The sequence below is a fragment of the Meles meles genome, chromosome 16 (assembly GCF_922984935.1).
Source record: "Meles meles chromosome 16, mMelMel3.1 paternal haplotype, whole genome shotgun sequence".
Classification (NCBI taxonomy): domain Eukaryota; kingdom Metazoa; phylum Chordata; class Mammalia; order Carnivora; family Mustelidae; genus Meles; species Meles meles.
This window is the reverse complement of record NC_060081.1, coordinates 27,954,329-27,973,190: the sequence shown is the minus strand read 5'-3', so window position 1 is coordinate 27,973,190 and position 18,862 is coordinate 27,954,329. Positions and strand designations below refer to the sequence as shown.

The window sequence follows — 18,862 nt, the reverse complement described above, 5'->3', positions numbered from 1 at the left end:
CCTCCCCTTCCAAATTTTTTTTTTTTAATAAACATATAATGTATTTTTATCCCCAGGGGTACAGGTCTGTGAATCGCCAGGTTTACACACTTCACAGCACTCACGATAGCACATACCCTCCCCAATGTCCATAGCCCCCTCCCCCTCTCCCAATCCCACCTCCCCCCAGCAACCCCCAGTTTGTTTTGTGAGATTAAGAGTCATTTATGGTTTGTCTCCCTCCCAATCCCATCTTGTTTCATTTATTCTTCTCCTATCCCCCTAACCCCCCATGTTGCTACTCCATGTCCTCATATCAGGGAGATCATATGATAGTTGTCTTTCTCCTATTGACTTATTTCACTAAGCATGATACGCTCTAGTTCCATCCACGTCGTCGCAAATGGCAAGATTTCATTTCTTTTGATGGCTGCATAGTATTCCATTGTGATATATACCACATCTTCTTGATCCATTCATCTGTTGATGGACATCTAGGTTCTTTCCATAGTTTGGCTATTGTAGACATTGCTGCTATAAACATTCGGGTACACGTGCCCCTTTGGATCACTATGTTTGTATCTTTAGGGTAAATACCCAGTAGTGCAATTGCTGGGTCATAGGGTAGTTCTATTTTCAACCTTTTGAGGAACCTCCATGCTGTTTTCCAGAGTGGTTGCACCAGCTTGCATTCCCACCAACAGTGGAGGAGGGTTCCCCTTTCTCCACATCCTCTCCAGCATCTGTCATTTCCTGACTTGTTAATTTTAGCCATTCTGACTGGTGTGAGGTGATATCTCATTGTGGTTTTGATTTGTATTTCCCTGATGCCGAGTGACGTGGAGCACTTTTTCATGTGTCTGTTGGCCATCTGGATGTCTTCTTTGCAGAAATGTCTGTTCATGTCCTCTGCCCATTTCTTGATTGGATTGTTTGTTCTTTGGGTGTTGAGTTTGCTAAGTTCCTTATAGATTTTGGATACTAGCCCTTTATCTGATATGTCGTTTGCAAATATCTTCTCCCATTCTGTCAGTTGTCTTTTGGTTTTGTGAACTGTTTCCTTTGCTGTGCAAAAGCTTTTGATCTTGATGAAATCCCAATAGTTCATTTTTGCCCTTGCTTCCCTTGCCTTTGCCGTTGTTCCTAGGAAGATGTTGCTACGGCTGAGGTCGAAGAGGTTGCTGCCTGCATTCTCCTTAAGGATTTGGATGGATTCCTTTCTCACATTGAGGTCCTTCATCCATTTGGAGTCTATTTTCGTGTGTGGTGAAAGGAAGTGGTCCAATTTCATTTTTCTGCATGTGGCTGTCCAATTTTCCCAGCATCATTTATTGAAGAGGCTGTCTCTTTTCCATTGGACATTCTTTCCTGCTTTGTCGAAGATTAGTTGACCATAGAGTTGAGGGTCGATTTCTGGGCTCTCTATTCTGTTCCACTGATCTATGTGTCTGTTTTTGTGCCAGTACCATGCTGTCTTGATGATGACAGCTTTGTAATAGAGCTTGAAGTCCGGAATTGTGATGCCACCAACTTTGGCTTTCTTTTTCAATATTCCTTTGGCTATTCGAGGTCTTTTCTGGTTCCATATAAATTTGAGGATTATTTGTTCCATTTCTTTGAAAAAAATGGATGGTATTTTGATAGGGATTGCATTAAATGTGTAGATTGCTTTAGGTAGCATAGACATTTTCACAATATTTATTCTTCCAATCCAGGAGCATGGAACATTTTTCCATTTCTTTGTGTCTTCCTCAATTTCTTTCATGAGTACTTTATAATTTTCTGTGTATAGATTCTTAGCCTCTTTGGTTAGGTTTATTCCTAGGTATCTTATAGTTTTGGGTACCATTGTAAATGGGATTGACTCCTTAATTTCTCTTTCTTCTGTCTTGTTGTTGGTGTACAGAAATGCAACTGATTTCTGTGCATTGATTTTATATCCTGACACTTTACTGAATTCCTGTACAAGTTCTAGCAGTTTTGGAGTAGAGTCTTTTGGGTTTTCCACATATAGTATCATATCATCTGCAAAGAGTGATAGTTTGACTTCTTCTTTACCAATTTGGATGCCTTTAATTTCTTTTTGTTGTCTGATTGCTGAGGCTAGGACTTCTAGAACTATGTTGAATAGCAGTGGTGATAATGGACATCCCTGCCATGTTCCTGACCTTAGCGGAAAAGCTTTCAGTTTTTCTCCATTGAGAATGATATTTGCGGTGGGTTTTTCATAGATGGCTTTGATAATATTGAGGTATGTGCCCTCTATCCCTACACTTTGAAGAGTTTTGATCAGGAAGGGATGCTGTACTTTGTCAAATGCTTTTTCAGCATCTATTGAGAGTATCATATGGTTCTTGTTCTTTCATTAATGTGTTCTATCACATTGATTGATTTCCGGATGTTGAACCAAACCTGCAGCCCTGGAATAAATCCCACTTGATCGTGGTGAATAATCCTTTTAATATACTGTTGAATCCTATTGGCTACTATTTTGGCGAGAATTTTTGCGTCTTTGTTCATCAAGGATATTGGTCCGTAGTTCTCTTTTTTGGTGGGATCCTTGTCTGGTTTTGGGATCAAGGTGATGCTGGCCTCATAAAATGAGTTTGGAAGTTTTCCTTCCATTTCTATTTTTTGGAACAGTTTCAGGAGAATACGAATGAGTTCTTCTTTAAATGTTTGGTAGAATTCCCCTGGGAAGCCGTCTGGCCCTGGGCTTTTGTTTGTTTGGAGATTTTTGATGACTGTTTCAATCTCCTTACTGGTTATCGGCCTGTTCAGGTTTTCTATTTCTTCCTGGTTCAGTTGTGGTAGTTTATATGTCTCTAGGAATGCATCCATTTCTTCCAGATTGTCCAATTTGTTGGCGTAGAGTTGCTCATAGTATGTTCTTATAATTGTCTGTATTTCTTTGGTGTTAGTTGTGATCTCTCCTCTTTCATTCATGATTTTATTGATTTGGGTCCTTTCTCTTTTCTTTTTGATGAGTCTGGCCAGGGGTTTATCAATCTTATTGATTCTTTCAAAGAACCAGCTCCTAGTTTCATTGATTTTTTCTATTGTTTTTTTGGTTTCTATTTCATTGATTTCTGCTCTGATCTTTATGATTTCTCTTCTTCTGCTGGGTTTAGGGTTTCTTTCTTGTTCTTTCTCCAGCTCCTTTACGTGTAGGGTTAGGTTGTGTACTTGAGACCTTTCTTGTTTCTTGAGAAAGGCTTGTACCGCTATATATTTTCCTCTCAGGACTGCCTTTGCTGTGTCCCACAGATTTTGAACTGTTGTGTTTTCATTATCATTTGTTTCCATGAATTTTTTCAATTCTTCTTTAATTTCCTGGTTGACCCATTCATTCTTTAGAAGGATGCTGTTTAGTCTCCATGTATTTGGGTTCTTTCCAGCTTTCCTCTTGTGATTGAGTTCTAGCTTCAGAGCTTTGTGGTCTGAAAATATGTAGGGAATGATCCTAATTTTTTGATACCGGTTGAGACCTGATTTGTGACCCAGGATGTGATCTATTCTGGAGAAGGTTCCATGTGCACTAGAGAAGAATGTGTATTCTGTTGCTTTGGGATGAAATGTTCTGAATAGATCTGTGATGTCCATCTGGTCCAGTGTGTCATTTAAGGGCTTTATTTCCTTGTTGATCTTTGGCTTGGATGATCTGTCCATTTCAGTGAGGGGAGTGTTAAAGTCCCCTACTATTATTGTATTATTATTGATGTGTTTCTTTGATTTTGTTATTAATTGGTTGATATAGTTGGCTGCTCCCACGTTAGGGGCATAGATATTTAAAATTGTTAGATCTTCTTGTTGGACAGACCCTTTGAGTAGGATATAGTGTCCTTCCTCATCTCTTATTAGAGTCTTTGGCTTAAAATCTAATTGATCTGATATAAGGATTGCCACCCCAGCTTTCTTCTGATGCCCATTAGCATGGTAAATTGTTTTCCACCCCCTCACTTTAAATCTGGAGGTGTCTTCGCGTCTAAAATGAGTTTCTTGTAGGCAACATACTGATGGGTTTTGTTTTTTTATCCATTCTGATACCCTGTGTCTTTTGATTGGGGCATTTAGCCCATTAACATTCAGGGTAACTCTTGAGAGATATGAATTTAGTGCCATTATTAGCCTGTAAGGTGACTGTTACTGTATATTGTCTCTGTACCTTTCTGATCTACTACTTTTAGGCTCTCTCTTTGCTTAGAGGACCCCTTTCAATATTTCCTATAGAGCTGGTTTGGTGTTTGCAAATTCTTTCAGTTTTTGTTTGTCCTGGAAGCTTTTTATCTCTCCTTCTATTTTCAATGATAACCTAGCTGGATAGAGTATTCTTGGCTGCATGTTTTTCTCGTTGAGTGCTCTGAATATATCATGCCAGCTCTTCCTGGCCTGCCAGGTCTCTGTGGATAAGTCTGCTGCCAATCTAATATTTTTACCATTGTATGTTACAGACTTCTTTTCTCGGGCTGCTTTCAGGATTTTCTCTTTGTCGCTAAGACTTGTAAATTTTACTATTAGGTGATGGGGTGTGGACCTATTCTTGTTGACTTTGAGGGGGGTTCTCTGCACCTCCTGGATTTTGATGCTTGTTCCCTTTGCCATATTAGGGAAATTCTCTCCAATGATTCTCTCCAATAGACCTTCTGCTCCCCTCTCTGTTTCTTCTTCTTCTGGAATCCCAATTATTCTAATGTTGTTTCGTCTTATGGTGTCACTTAACTCTCGAATTCTCCCCTCATGGTCCAGTAGCTGTTTGTCCCTCTTTTGTTTGGCTTCTTTATTCTCTGTCATTTGGTCTTCTATATCACTAATTCTTTCTTCTGCCTCATTTATCCTAGCAGTGAGAGCCTCCATTTTTGATTGCACCTCATTAATAGCTTTTTTGATTTCAACTTGGTTAGATTTTAGTTCTTTAATTTCTCCAGAAAGGGCTTTAATATCTCCAGAGAGGGTTTGTCTAATATCTTCCATGCCTTTTTCGAGCCCGGCTAGAATGTTCAGAATCGTCATTCTGAACTCTTGATCTGACATATTACCAATGTCTGTGTTGATTAGGTCCCTAGCCTTTGGTACTGTCTCTTGCTCTTTTGTTTGTGGTGATTTTTTCCGCCTTGTCATTTTGTCCAGATAAGAGGATATGAAGGAGCAAATAAACTACTAAAAGGGTGGCAAAGACCCCAGAAAAATGCGCTGTAACCAAATCAGAAGAGACCCCTAATTGTGGGGGGAAGAAAGGGGATAAAAACAGGTTCTGAAAAAAAAAAAGAAAAAAATTTAAAAAATAAAACAAATGAAAAAATATAAAAAAGAAAGAAAAAATATATATATTTAGATAAACTAGTCAAAAAACGTTAAAAAAGAAAAGGGTAAAAGTTTTAAAAAATTTAGCAGAAGAAGAAAAAAGAAAAAAGAAAAAAAAATTGAAAAAAGAAAAAAAAAATTGAAGTACCCGCAAGACTAAAAAATCATGGGGAGAAAGCCATGAGTTCTGTGCTTTGCTTTCTCCTCCTCTGGAATTGCTCTGCTGTCTTAGGATTTGAACCTACTTTCCTTGATAGATGAACATCGTCCTGGCTGGATATTTTGTTGATCTTCTGGGGGAGGGGCCTGTTGTAGTGATTCTCAAGTGTCTTTGCCGGAGGCGGGATTGCACCGCCCTTACCGGCGGCCGGACTAAGTAATCGGCTCGGGTTTGCTTTTGGGAGCTTCTGTTCCCTGAACGCTTTCTGTAGAGTTCCGGAGGACGGGAATGAAAATGGCGGCCTCCTAGTCTCCGGCCCGGAGGAGCCGAGAGCCTGGGGCCCCACTCCTCAGTGCGCCCCCAGAGGACAGCACCCAATCACTCCTGTATCCCCAGCCTCTAGCCGCACTCCGAGCTCACCCAGCCCGCGACCAGTTCAAGGTAACCCCGAGCTGAAAGTTCAGTCCTCGGCTCTGTTTCTGCAGCCGGCTTCTCCATTCTAATACCTGCGAGCTCTCCGACACTCTGACACCCCCGATCCTTCTGTGACCCTGCGGGACCTGGGGCCATGCTGACCCCACGTGGGCTTCACCCTGGTTTAGCCTCTGGAGCAATGTCCCTCAGTGGAACAGACTTTTAAAAGTCCTGATTTTGTGCTCTGTTCCTCCGCCGCTTGCCAGGAGCCGGCCCCTCCCCCCGCGGTCTATCTTCCCGTCGTTTTAGATTCACTTCTCCGCCAGTCCTACCTTTCAGAAAGTGGTTGATTTTCTGTTTCTAGAGTTGCTGTTCTTCTTCTCTTCGCTCTCCCGTTGGATTTGTAGGTGTTTGCAATGTTTAGATAAGCTATCGAGCTGATCTCCTGCTACCTGATGTAGTCTCAGGCTGCTACTTCTCCACCATCTTGACTCCTCCTCCGTATTTTCATCTTCTTATCAGCATCTTTCTAAGAGCAAAGTTTAAGTTTGGGTGATGTGCAGTTTATCAGTTTCCTTTTATGGATTGTGCTTTTGGTTTTAAATCTAAAAATTCTTTGCATAACTCTTAATCCTAAAGGTTTTTCCTAGGTTTTATTCTAAAAATGTTATAGTTTTATGTTTTACATTTAATCCATGATCCATTTTGAGTCAGTTTCTACATAAGGTGTGAGGTTTACATCAAGCTTCATTTTTTGCCTATGGGTGTCCAATTGTTTCAGTACCATTTGTTTGTAGCTTACTATTGTCATAGTATTTTTTCTAAAAATTATTCCCTCCATTAAATTGATTCTATACATTTGTGAAAAATCATTTGGACATAGAAACATATTTCTTGTTTTTCTGTTCTTTTACATTTGTCTATATGTCTGTCTCTTCCCTAATACCATACAATTTTTATTACCATAGCTATATAATAAGTCTTTAAATCAAGTAGACTGATTTTGTTCACTTTACTCTGCTTTTTCAAAATTGTCTTAACTATTCTAGTTTCTTTGCCTTTCCATATAAATTTTAGAATACTGTATCTATTTTCATAAAAAATCTTGTTGGGATTTTGATAGGAATCACATTAAACCTGGGAAGAACTGACATCCTTACTGTATTGAGACTTCCAATCCATGAATATGGAATGTTTTATTTAGATCTTCTTTGATTTCTTTTATCAGATTGGTGTAGTCAGCATGTAAGTTCTGTACCTGTTTTGTGAGATTTACAACCACAAAATGTAGAATATTTCTTCTTTTTTTGAGTTACTGTAAATGTATTGTAGTTTTAATTTTGCTGTGAATATGTTCATTGCAAGTACATGTAAGTATTGATTTTTGAATGCTTATCTTGTATTCTGTAACCTTACTGAATTCACTTACTAGTTCTAGTGGGTTTTCTGTAGATTCTTTGCAATTTTCTACATAGACGAGCATGTTATCTGAAGATAAGGATTTTATTTTTTCATGTTCAATCTTTATGCCATTTCTTGCCTTATTATACTGGTTAGTACTTTAATGCTATGTTGAATAAGAGTGGTGAAAGTTCTTGCTTTATTCCAGTCTTAGGATCAAAAAGGAGTCAGTTTTTCACCATTAAGCATACTGTTATCTGTAGAATTTTGTAGATGCTTTTTATTAAGTTGGGGATATTTCTGTCTATGTCTATATTTCTGAGAGTTTTTAATCTTGAATGAGTATTGAATTTTTGTCAAATGCTTTTTCTACATCAATTAATGTACTCATTTTTTTCTTTAGCCTGTTGTTATGATAGATTATACTGATTGATATTTGAAAATTGAGCCGGCCTTGTATTCCTGGAATCACTCAGATGATTTTAAATGAGGAAGTAGAGGTTAAGAGGAAAAGATCTATTTATCTATCTTCATTCTCCAGTGAAATTATTTAAAGCACTAGATTAAGGAATTTTAGAATCTTTTACAGTCTTAGTTTACTTTTCTTCTTTAAAAAAAATTATTTACTGAGTTTCGGTTTATAACCCACCTAGAAGCTTTCTAGGTGTAATTTGAAAATAGTCCCTGTACTCAAGAGCACACAGACCACAAAAAGAGACAAGCTACTCCAGACTGATAGGTGGCAGTTTTATTAAGCAAAGGGAACTTACATATGAGGCTTGTCTTGGACAGGAGAAGGATGAATGGATTCTTGCACTACCCTACCAAATCTTAAACATTTATAAAGAGGTCCTAACTGAATTCAGTCATATACTGTGTGGGTGTTTTCAACATTGTATCAATATACCACCTCTGTATCTTTGGAGAAGCCTCTGGGAGTGGGAAAGGCAAATAGAACCCACATTTCAGGTACAGGGGAGAGGGTAGGGAGTCTTTGAGTATCTAGGTCCAGTTCATAGGTCAATTGGTAGTCACATATTTATGAGGATGTTCCCCAACACTGAGATATGTATAACTATACCAATTCACCCAGGCCTTAGTTTTCTATTTTTCAAATAAATACAGTATATCTGACTCTTATCTAAATCTTCTTAAGAGGAATGTCAAGAATATGAATTCCACATATACATCCTTTAATGTTCTTTAATTAATACTTGTGCTGTGGATGATTTTCTTAGGAATAATATGATATATGCTTTGGAGAATCTCATATAATTTTAATGAAACAAAAGATTTTTAAAAGTATAATAATCTTCTTAGGCTACAGTGAATTTCAGAACCTAAAACTAGAATGAGAACCATTCTCTTATTATAAGTGTTTTGTTATATTTTCTTCAAGCTCTTTTCTTTTCCTAGCCAGATTTTTGTGTTCATTTACATATTTGCAATAGTAGCATATTAAATTGAGGATTCTGCTTTTCACTACTTTCACTACATTGCTGGGCAGTAAAAATTTTTCAGATTTTTTTGTGTGTGTATAAAACAACATGGTATTATTTTGTTACATAAAACTTTTATCACATTTTGCATTATATTCTTAAGATGCATTCCCAAAGTGGGAATTTGGGCATATACAGTCAGAAGGCTTTCAGAAAGTTATGATACACAATTACAAAGAAACTAGTGTTACTTTCCTGGGCAGATGTGCTGAGCATGATGTAGCAGAAATGGCTTCTCTTTAATATCCGCCATAGAACTGAGATGATGAAGTGAAAGTCATCATTTGGAAAGTCATCTATTTCCCCTGCAAGGGAAATAGACTTTATGGGAACTGTCCAGGGATAGGAAGGGAGGGAGGGATGCAGGGAAGGAAGGAAGGAAGGAAAGGTAGGGAAAGAAGGAAGGCAATGAAGGACTACAATAAGTCCTGACATGGGGAGGATCAGAATTCAGAGCTGTTTTAATATAGAATCTTAAATGTCCAGTGTTCCTCGATGACAAGAACTTGACTTTCAAAGAAACAAGAAAGTGTGACTCATCTACAGGTAAAGAAAGCAAGCAAAAGAAACTGCCTTTGAGAACAGTTCATAATTCCCATATCCTTATTATTAATCTCTACTGGTGACACATTGTCATCATACATTCCTTTACTTCTTTAAACATGGTTTCCTGTAGAGTTAGTGGAGGAATAGGGAGACCATAAGCTTGTCTCATTTCTAGAACACAGCTAGATAACTATCAAATCATTCCAAACACCCAAGAAATTGACCTAAGGACTGGTAAAACAAACTGCACATGTAGAGGTAGAAAATAGGAGTTACAGAGAGTTGATTTGAGGGAGAAAAGAACTGTAGGTGCTGCAGGGGAGTGAGAGCTCTGATCACAGAGAGAAGGGTGAGAGAGAAAGAGAGAGATAAAGAGTTAAAGCAGCACATAAGGGATTGCACAAGAAAAACTATTCCTCAAAACTGTTGATTGGGGAAAGAAGAGGGGCTGCCTACCACAAGTAGTGGTGCTCAAAGTCTGAAGTTTTAGAAGCCCGTGCCATTGTCACAGTAATGACTGGTGGGCTTAGCAGTGCTCCAGTGATGAAGGAGGCTAGAGATCAGGAGCAGGCAGTATAGTCTGAGAATCCCCTGGGTCCCGCAGGGAGAAACATTTCCCCTTCTGGAGTGCATTTGGGAGGGGTGGCATGGCCTCTCTGGGAACAAAAGAGCTGGCAGGCACCAATGTGCTGCCCTGTTTACTGGCATAGGAACAGAGAAACTGGTTAAGGGCAGCAAACCTGGGTGCTAGCTTTTTGCTGTGCTTTAACATAAACTCTGAACCACTGCGTGGTCATACAACTGCTTTTCAGGGACAAGCCAGCACCAGCAACAGCATGGCAAGACCCTCCCCCAGCAGATCAGTGTGGGTCCCTAAAATCTGGAGTTTTGAAACCTAGCTGCACGTCTGAGATACAATACACGAGTATTCTGGCAGGCAGACAGATCAGACACAGACAGGCAGCAATCTGTTGAAAGTTGGGGACACAAGGGAAGAGATTGTTTGCTCTTCTGTGAGGGCTTCCTGAAGAGTGGTGGGTGCAAACTCCCCGGCCTGGGGTCAAGGGAGAGTGGCGTCACTCCCTGCCAAACCCATCAGCACTGACCAACTTGTCAGCAACAGAACACCCCCCAGTGGAGGCTGGCCCTGCTTAAAATAAGACCCACCCCTTTGTGTCCTGCAGGTGCATTTCCACTAGGGCAAATCTGCTTGAAAATCAGCACAGCAGGCCTCTCCCCCCAAAAGACCAGCACAAACTCCTTGCACACACCAAGTCATAGAGTGTTACAAAGCTTCAGGTCTAAGGAAAATAGAATCCATCTTCTTTTAACAAGCAGACCAAAACACACCCAGTTAAAACTTGGCAGAGTGGACAAGGTCCAGAAACCCCCCACTGCAGACAAGAAGAAGCTCGGCAGAGGACTGACCTGAGGGAAAGAGCAGCCAATACACAACAGCAGAGTGCATACTTTGAAACACCTCCTGAAGCAGCAGGCCCAGCACATATAGGACCTCTTCTTAACGTAGCCATTACTCTCAGGAGCAGGAATGTAAGAGTCTTTCTTAAAAATCAACACAAAAAAGTGACGTAAACAAAATGACAAGTTTGAGGAATTCACCCCAAAAGAAAGAACAAGAAGTAATGGCCAGGGATTTAATCAAAACAGATATAAGTGAGATTCTTGAACCAGAGTTTAAAACAACAATCATAAGGATACTAGCTGGGCTTGAGAAAAGCATCAAAGACACTAGAGAATCCTTTACTGTGGAGATAAAAGAACTAAAAAATGGTTAGGCCAAAATAAAAAAAAAAAGTGCTGTAACTGAGATGCAAAACTGACTGGATGCAATGATAATGAGAATGGCTGAAACAGAAGAATAAATCAGTGATATAGAAGGTGAAATTATGGAAAATAATAAAGCTGAAAAGAAGATGGAAGGAAAAGTATTGAATCGTGAATGTAGCCTTAGGGAACTCAGTAACTCCTTAAAGCATAATAACATTTGTATCAGGAGTCTCAGAAGAAGAAGAGAGGGAAAAGTGGGCAGAAAGTTTATTTGAGCAAATTATAGCTGAAAACTTCTCTAATTGGGGGAAGAAAACAGACATCAAAATCTAAGAGGCACAGAGAGCTCTGATCAAATTCAACAAAAGCTGACCCACACCAAGACATATCATAGGCAAATTCACAAAATACAGAGACAAGGAGAGAATCCTGAAAGCAGCAATGGAAAAAAGTCCTTAACCTATAAGCGAAGACAAATTAGGTATACAGCAGATCTGTCCACAGAAGCTTGGCAGGCCAAGTATATTGTATATCAATATACAATAATCAGTTACATCTCTATATGCAAGCAATGTACAATCCAAAAAAGATGAAAATAAAATAATTCCATCAGATAAGATTGCATCAAAAGGATTGCACCAAGAGGAGATAAAATGCTTAGGTGTAATTTTAACAAAAGAAGTGCAAAACTTGTACTTTACAAAACTAGAAAACATTGCTAAAAAAAAAATTTAAAGAGGACCTAATTAAATGGAAAGACATTCTGTATTCATGGATTAGAAGACTAAACATTGTTAAAAAGGCAATACTACCCCCAAATTGATCTATAGATTCAATACAATGCCTATCAGAATCCCAGCTGGTTTCTTTATAGAAATTGGCAAGGTGCTATAAAATTAATATGGAAATTCAAGTGCCTCAGAGTAGCCAAAACAATCCCGAAAAAGAACAAATCTGGGGTGCCTGGGTGGCTCAGTTGGTTAAGCATCTGCCTTTGGCTCAGGTTATGATCTCAGGGTCCTGGAATCAAGCCCCACATTGGGCTCCGTGCTCAGCAGGGAGTCTGCTTTTCCCTCTCTTCCTCCCCCTTGCTCATTCTCTCTTTCTCAAATAAATAAAATCTTTTTAAAAAGAGGGAGAGAGAGAAGAAAAGGAATAAAATCAGAGAACTAACACTTCCCAATTTCAAAACTGGCTACAGAAGTACAGTAATCGAGGTAGTGTAATACCAGCATGAAGAAAGACATACAGGCCAGTGGAACAGAATTGAGAATCCAGAAATAAAGTCTTAGATTTGTAGTCAAATGATTTTCAGAAAATTGATGCCAATACAACTTAATGAGGGAAGAATAGTCTCTTCAACGAATGGTTCTGGGACAATTGAACATCCACATGGAAAAGAGTAATGCTGGATTCTTACCACATACCATATGCAAAAATTAACTTAAAATAGATTATAGGCCTGAATGTAAGAGCTAAAATTATAAAACTCTTAATGAGAAAACATTAAGTAAATCTTTGTGACCTTGGGTTAGGTAATGCTTTCTTAGATCCACATCAAAAGCACAAGCCACAACAGGAAAAAATAGATTAAAAGGATTTCCTCAAGTTTTCCAGCATCATATGTTGAAAAGACTGTCTTTTTTCCATTGTATATTCTTTCCTGCTTTGTCAAAGATTAGTAGAGGGTCCATTTCTGCGTTTTCTATTCCATCCTATTGATCTGTCTGTTTTTGTGCCAGTACCACACTGTCCTAATGATGATAGCTTTGAAGAGCTGAAGTCTGGAATTGTGATGCCTCCAGCTTTGGTTTTCTTTTTCAAGATTCTTTGGCTCTTTGGGGTCTTTTGTGGTTCCATACAAATTTTAGGATTATTTGTTCTAGCTCTCTGAAAAATGCTGGTAGTGTTTTGACAGGGATTGCATTAAATGTATAGATTGCTTTGGGTAGTTATAGACATTATAACAGTATTTGCTCTTCTGATACATGAGCGTGGAATGTTCTATTTGTGTCTTCATCAATTTCTTTCATAAGTGTTCCATAGTTCACAGAGTACAGATCTTTTACTTCTTTGGTTAGGTTTAGTCCTATGTATCTTATGGGTTTTGGTGTAATTGTAAATGGGACCAATTCCTTGATTTCTCTTTCTGCTGCTTCATTGTTGGTTTATAGAAATGCAGCAGATTTCTGTGCTTTGATTTTGTATCCTACAACTTTGATGAACTCCTGCATCGGTTCTAGCAATTTTTTGGTGGAATCTTTTGAGTTTTCTATGTAGAGTATCATGTCATCTGCAAAGAGTGAAAGTTTGAGTTCTTCTTTGCCAATTTGGGTGCCCTTTATTTCTTTTTGTTGTCTGATAGCTGAGCCTAGGACTTCCACTACTATGTTGAACAACAGTGGTGAGAGTGGACATCCCGGTCATATTCCTGACCTTAGAGGAAAAGCTCTGTTTTTCCCCATGGAGGATGTATTAGCTGTGGGTCTTTCATATATGGCCTTTATGATGTTGATGTATGTTCCCTCTATACCTACTTTGTGGAGGGTTTTTATGAAGAAAGGATGCTGTATTTTGTCAAATGCTTTTTCTGCATCATTATTACTTAGCCATAAAAGAGAATGAAGTCTTGCTATTTGCAATGATGTGTGTGGAGCTAGAATGTATTACACTAAGTAAAGTAAGTCAGTTAGAGAAAGACAAATATGTTATGATTTCTCTCATATGAAGAATTTAAGAAACATAACAGATTAATACAGGGGAAAGAAAAAAAGAGAGGGAGGTAAATCATAGAAGAGACTCTTAAATACAGAAAACAAACTGAGGGTTGCTAAGGGGCAGGTAGGTGGGGGATAGGATAAATGGGTGATGGGCATAAAGGAGGGCACTTGTTGTGATGACCACTGGGTGTTATATGTAAGTGATGAATCACTAAATTCTATTCCTGAAACTAATATTACCCTATGGGTTAACTAACTGGAATTTAAATAAAAACAAACAAATGAAAAAAAAAACAGTTGAATTGTAAGTAAATGGAAATTGGGTGAGTTGTATGAGTTGTATGTAAATTATAATCCAATAAAGCTATTGCCAAAAGAAATGATTCTTAAAAAAAAAAAGTGATCATCCATTCTGTATTCCTCCTGGTGGAGTGTATGAAATTGCCATTTCCCATTTTAATGTTAATCAATACACACTAAGAAATTTGCCAATTTGATAAACTAGGACAATGGTTCAACTGAAAGAGATTTTGCTCCCCTGTGGCCATTCTGCAATGTCTGGAGACATTTTTTTAAAAGATATTTTATTTATTTATTTGAAAGAGGGACAGAAAGATGAAGATAGAGAGAGAGCGCACAAGTGGGAGGAAGGGAAGAGGAAGAGAGAAGCAGATTCCCTGTTGAGCATGGAGCCCAACACGGCTCAATCCCAGACCTAAGATCATGACCAGATCCTAAGTCAGACACTTAACTGGCTGAACCACCAAGGTGCCCCTGGAGTTAGTTTTGATTGTCACAACTGGGGTAGGAGGATGCTATTGGCCTCTAATGAGTTAAGACCAGGTATGCTGCTAAATATCCTACAGCACATAAGACACCTCCCTACACCAAATAATTTTCCAACCCAAAAGGTCATTAGTGTTAAGATCAAGAAACGGTGGACTAGAAATGGCATCTTGTTTCATTTTGTATTTATTAGATTATTAGTAAGGGTAGTTTTTTCCCCATATGTCTACTAATGAGTTGTATTTTGTAAATCTTCTGTTCATATGATTTGTTCATATTTCGCATCAATTCATATGAGTTCCTTTTAGTATAATATTTAACAATTTTACTTATTGAGTTTCTTTAAAAAAATTTTTTTTAAACGTGAACATGTGTTGGGATGAGCACTGGGTGTTATATGCAACTCATGAATCATTGAACACTACAGTGAAAACTTATGATGTGCTATTATATGTTGGCTAATTGAACATAATGAAAAAAACCATGAGTATAGATGACACAAAATTTTAATTAGTTTCAGGTGTACAACATAATGATTCAATAAGATTATACAAATGCTGTGCTCACCACAAGTGTAGCTACCATTTGTCACCATACAAACTGAGTTTATATTCTTCCAGTTGTTTCCTTCCAAATTTTGGTTAGGTTTATATTGACTATTGATATGTTTATTTTTATATGGTTATACATCATTCTTAATTGTATCTAGTATAGACAGTACTTCCCCTATTTGCCCACTCCTCCCTCATAATTTCATCTTTATTAAATTCTTCTTTCTTAAAGTTCTATTTTTTCACATTTAACTTTTTAAGGACATCTATAATTTATTATAATGTGTATTATGAGATAAAGAACACTTTTTTCTAAAAAGCAGTATCTGATATTCCTCCTTTTGAAGAAACATTTGGCTTACAGAGCATTTTTGAGACTCAAGAAAACCTTAAAAAAACTAAGCTTTCCACAGGTTTATGCAAGAGAAGGAATGTGCAGCTCCTTATCTTCCTTAACTATGAAGGACAATAATATTCTACAAAGTAGTTAGCTGTTTGTAACTCACCTAACTTAGGACAAAACAGTAGTCATGTATAGGACCATGTCAGTCTTGCAGAAATATATAAAAGAATATAAATTCTGGAAATGGAAATCCTTTGCAGTTTGGGATTATTAATAAGTGTTAAATTAATGAATTTTTTATATGATCAGAGAATTGAAGAAAGTGATTGTGTGTGTGTGTGTGTGTGTGTGTTTGGTAAGAAGGAAGACAAAATTTCTAATTAAGAAATTAAAAGCAGGGCGCCTGGGTGGCTCAGTGGGTTAAGCTGCTGCCTTCAGCTCAGGTCATGATCTCAGGGTCCTGGGATCGAGTCCCACATCGGGCTCTCTGCTCAGCGGAGTGCCTGCTTCCCTTCCTCTCTCTCTGCCTGCCTCTCTTGTGATTTCTCTCTGTCAAATAAATAAATAAAATCTTTAAAAAAAAAAAAAAAGAAATTAAAAGCAGTTGTCAGGGAGTCCCTGGGTGGCTCAGTGGGTTAAGCCTCTGCCTTCTGCTCGGGTCATGATCTCAGGGTTCTAGGACTGAACCCACATTGGGCTCTCTGCTCAGCGGGGAGCCTGCTCCCTCCACCCCCAGCCTGCATCTCTGCCTGCTTGTGATCTCTGTCTGTCAAATAAATAAATAAAATCTTTTTAAAAATCAGTTGTCAATTTATAACATTATATAGAAATTTTATGAGTCTCTGATTATAGATCAGTTAAATGAATGGGAATAAGTATAGATATCTTCCTATTATCATACAGATGGAGAATGAGTTAGATTCTGCTCGCTCTGAAATAGAACTCCTCAGGAGTCAGATGACAAATGAGAGAATCTCCATGCAGAATCTAGAAGCTTTGCTGGTGGCCAATCGAGACAAAGAATATCAGTCTCAGATAGCGCTTCAAGAAAAAGAATCTGAAATTCAGCTTCTTAAAGAACACCTTTGTTTGGCAGAAAATAAAATGTGAGTTGGTTAGCAATACAGTAGCATGAATTCGTATTTAAAATTTTTTTTGATACTTTATAGGTTAGTAGAATTTAAAAGCTGGAATTTAGACAATTTAGTGCCCATCTTTTGCCATTAATTAAACTGAGAATCAGAAATACTGTGATTTGCCTAAGATTTAGTACTCATTTCTATTATATGTTTATCTAAATTTAAATTGAACCACCTTTGTTGATTATTTCCAACAGAGCTTTGGATATAATAGAATGTCTGACCTAAAACATTACCTTTTAGAAATATTATAACAAGTTTTTAGGAAAAAAATTGAGCACTACTGAAACCAGAGGAATTTTTCTGTTTATGGACCCACCTGGATTGCTGCCTAGTATTTAGACTTGTCACCTAGTATTTCCTTATGTACCTATAAGTATATATTGGGTACCTGGAAGAACTCTTATATTCACAGAATACTGAAGACTTCCCTTAGAGCACTGACTTTGGGTTTTTTGTTTTTTTTAAGCATCCCTAGCTCCATTACCATCTTATTACAAGACCCTTGGCTAGAAGGTAGTAGAAATGCCTGCCTGGACAGTGAATGTTTTATTATTAAACCTGGTGACCTCTCACAAAAACTGATGGGGACCCTTAGCCTCTATTGTTATCTGTCCCATCTATAACACTTTTTCATCCCCTCAACTCTGTCCTCCCATCGGAGCATGGGACCTAGGGGGCAGGATAGGAATCATGGTCTCAGGAATCAGTCACTCCTAGGACCCCCTGACTGAGGAAGGGTTGCAAAGCCAGGGCCAGTTTTCTTGAGAAACTATTTTCAGGTTATGGCAGCTGTGAGTCATTCTTTTCAGTCACTGTAGCTGGGCTTTTGTAGTATCTTCAACTGGTTCTGCAGGATCACTTTCTCAAGCTGGTATTTGGAAATTTACCTTGGTGAAATATGCCCAACCCCCACACCTTTAGGGATGCATTCTGTTTTAGAATGTACAATCATTTAGAACTGGTAAGCATAATAAACTCTTAAGTTCGTAGTCCCTAAAGTTTAGATTTCAGCAGTCAACAGTGCTGTCCGGCAGGCAGAGGATAGAATGTTCTGTGCAAGCAGCATTCATTGCTTTCACTATCTTCCGTATGATAGTGTGCCTTATTACAGTTTTTGAGGCATTGTTTGGCTCTAAGGAGGATCCTGTTAAATTGAAGACATTTTGTTTTTTACAGTTTGTATATGTATTCAGTTTGTATATGCAAATATAAGTTGCATGAATCAAATTTCATTATAAGTATATACAAAACACTTGGTTTAATAAATATATATAGTAGGACTAATAATGGTGTTATTTGGTTATAATACTACTTTGTACATAATACCTTAAAGTACTTTAAAAAATAGATAATATAGATAGATAATAGATAATATTACCCATCTAAACATAGGGAAACAGAGAGAGAAGATTTAACTAATTGAATGGGACTGAGAGAGCTTAGCCTTTTCAAGTAGGCTATATTCACATTTACTACTTCTAAAATTGGCATATTTTAGATGTACTAATACATCCATGAAAATCACAGTCTGGCATGGTTCCTACTGAGCAACCATTGCCAACATGGTTTAATGTGGTAAGTCCTAGCCATATTTTAAATTTAATCAGCTGTCACTCGTACTTTTTAACACAGGGCCATCCAGAGTAGAGATGTGGCCCAGTTCAGAAATGTTGTAACACAGTTGGAAGCTGATTTAGACATTACCAAACGACAACTAGGGACGGAGCGCTTTGAAAGGTAAGTTTGTCTCTATGCAGAGTTCAGTCTGGAAAGCACTGTTGTTGTTTTTACATAACAACAGATTTTGATAATTTCATGATAGCTTTTAAAGTGTGAACTGAACTACAGTTTTATGATGGTATTAGTAAAATCACTGGATATAAAAACTTAAAAGCCTCACTATTTTGCTTCAGGGAGAGGGCTGTACAAGAACTTCGCCGCCAGAATTACTCAAGTAATGCTTATCATATGAGTTCTACGATAAAGCCAAATACAAAATGTCATTCACCAGAACGTGCTCACCATCGATCTCCTGACCGAGGCCTAGATCGATCATTAGAAGAGTAAGTAGTTCAAGGATCCATTCTCTGGAGACCATATAGAATATTTGAGGAAGTAAGGAAGCTCAAATCAATCTATCATTAATAGTGCTATTTAAACACAATTACATGAAGTATATAGACAGAAAAGTATTTTGATCATTAATTTTATATAAATTTGCTAAAATGAAAG

At 37.9% G+C, this 18,862-nt stretch overlaps 1 protein-coding gene across 15 annotated transcripts in view; it reads left to right on the top strand.

Annotated features, from left to right (window-relative positions):
* Positions 1-18,862, top strand: part of TSGA10 (testis specific 10) — a 144,622-nt gene that overhangs the window by 110,165 nt on the left and 15,595 nt on the right. For 13 of the 15 annotated variants that reach the window (XM_045980485.1, XM_045980484.1, XM_045980481.1 and 10 more), the window contains 3 exons: positions 16,392-16,594; positions 18,263-18,367; positions 18,544-18,693. In XM_045980485.1, the coding sequence (XP_045836441.1) occupies positions 16,392-16,594; positions 18,263-18,367; positions 18,544-18,693 (458 nt within the window). Of the gene's footprint in view, positions 1-16,391; positions 16,595-18,262; positions 18,368-18,543; positions 18,698-18,862 lie in introns of those variants that run through there. The other 2 variants (XM_045980479.1, XR_006815292.1) reach the window with 2 other exon arrangements.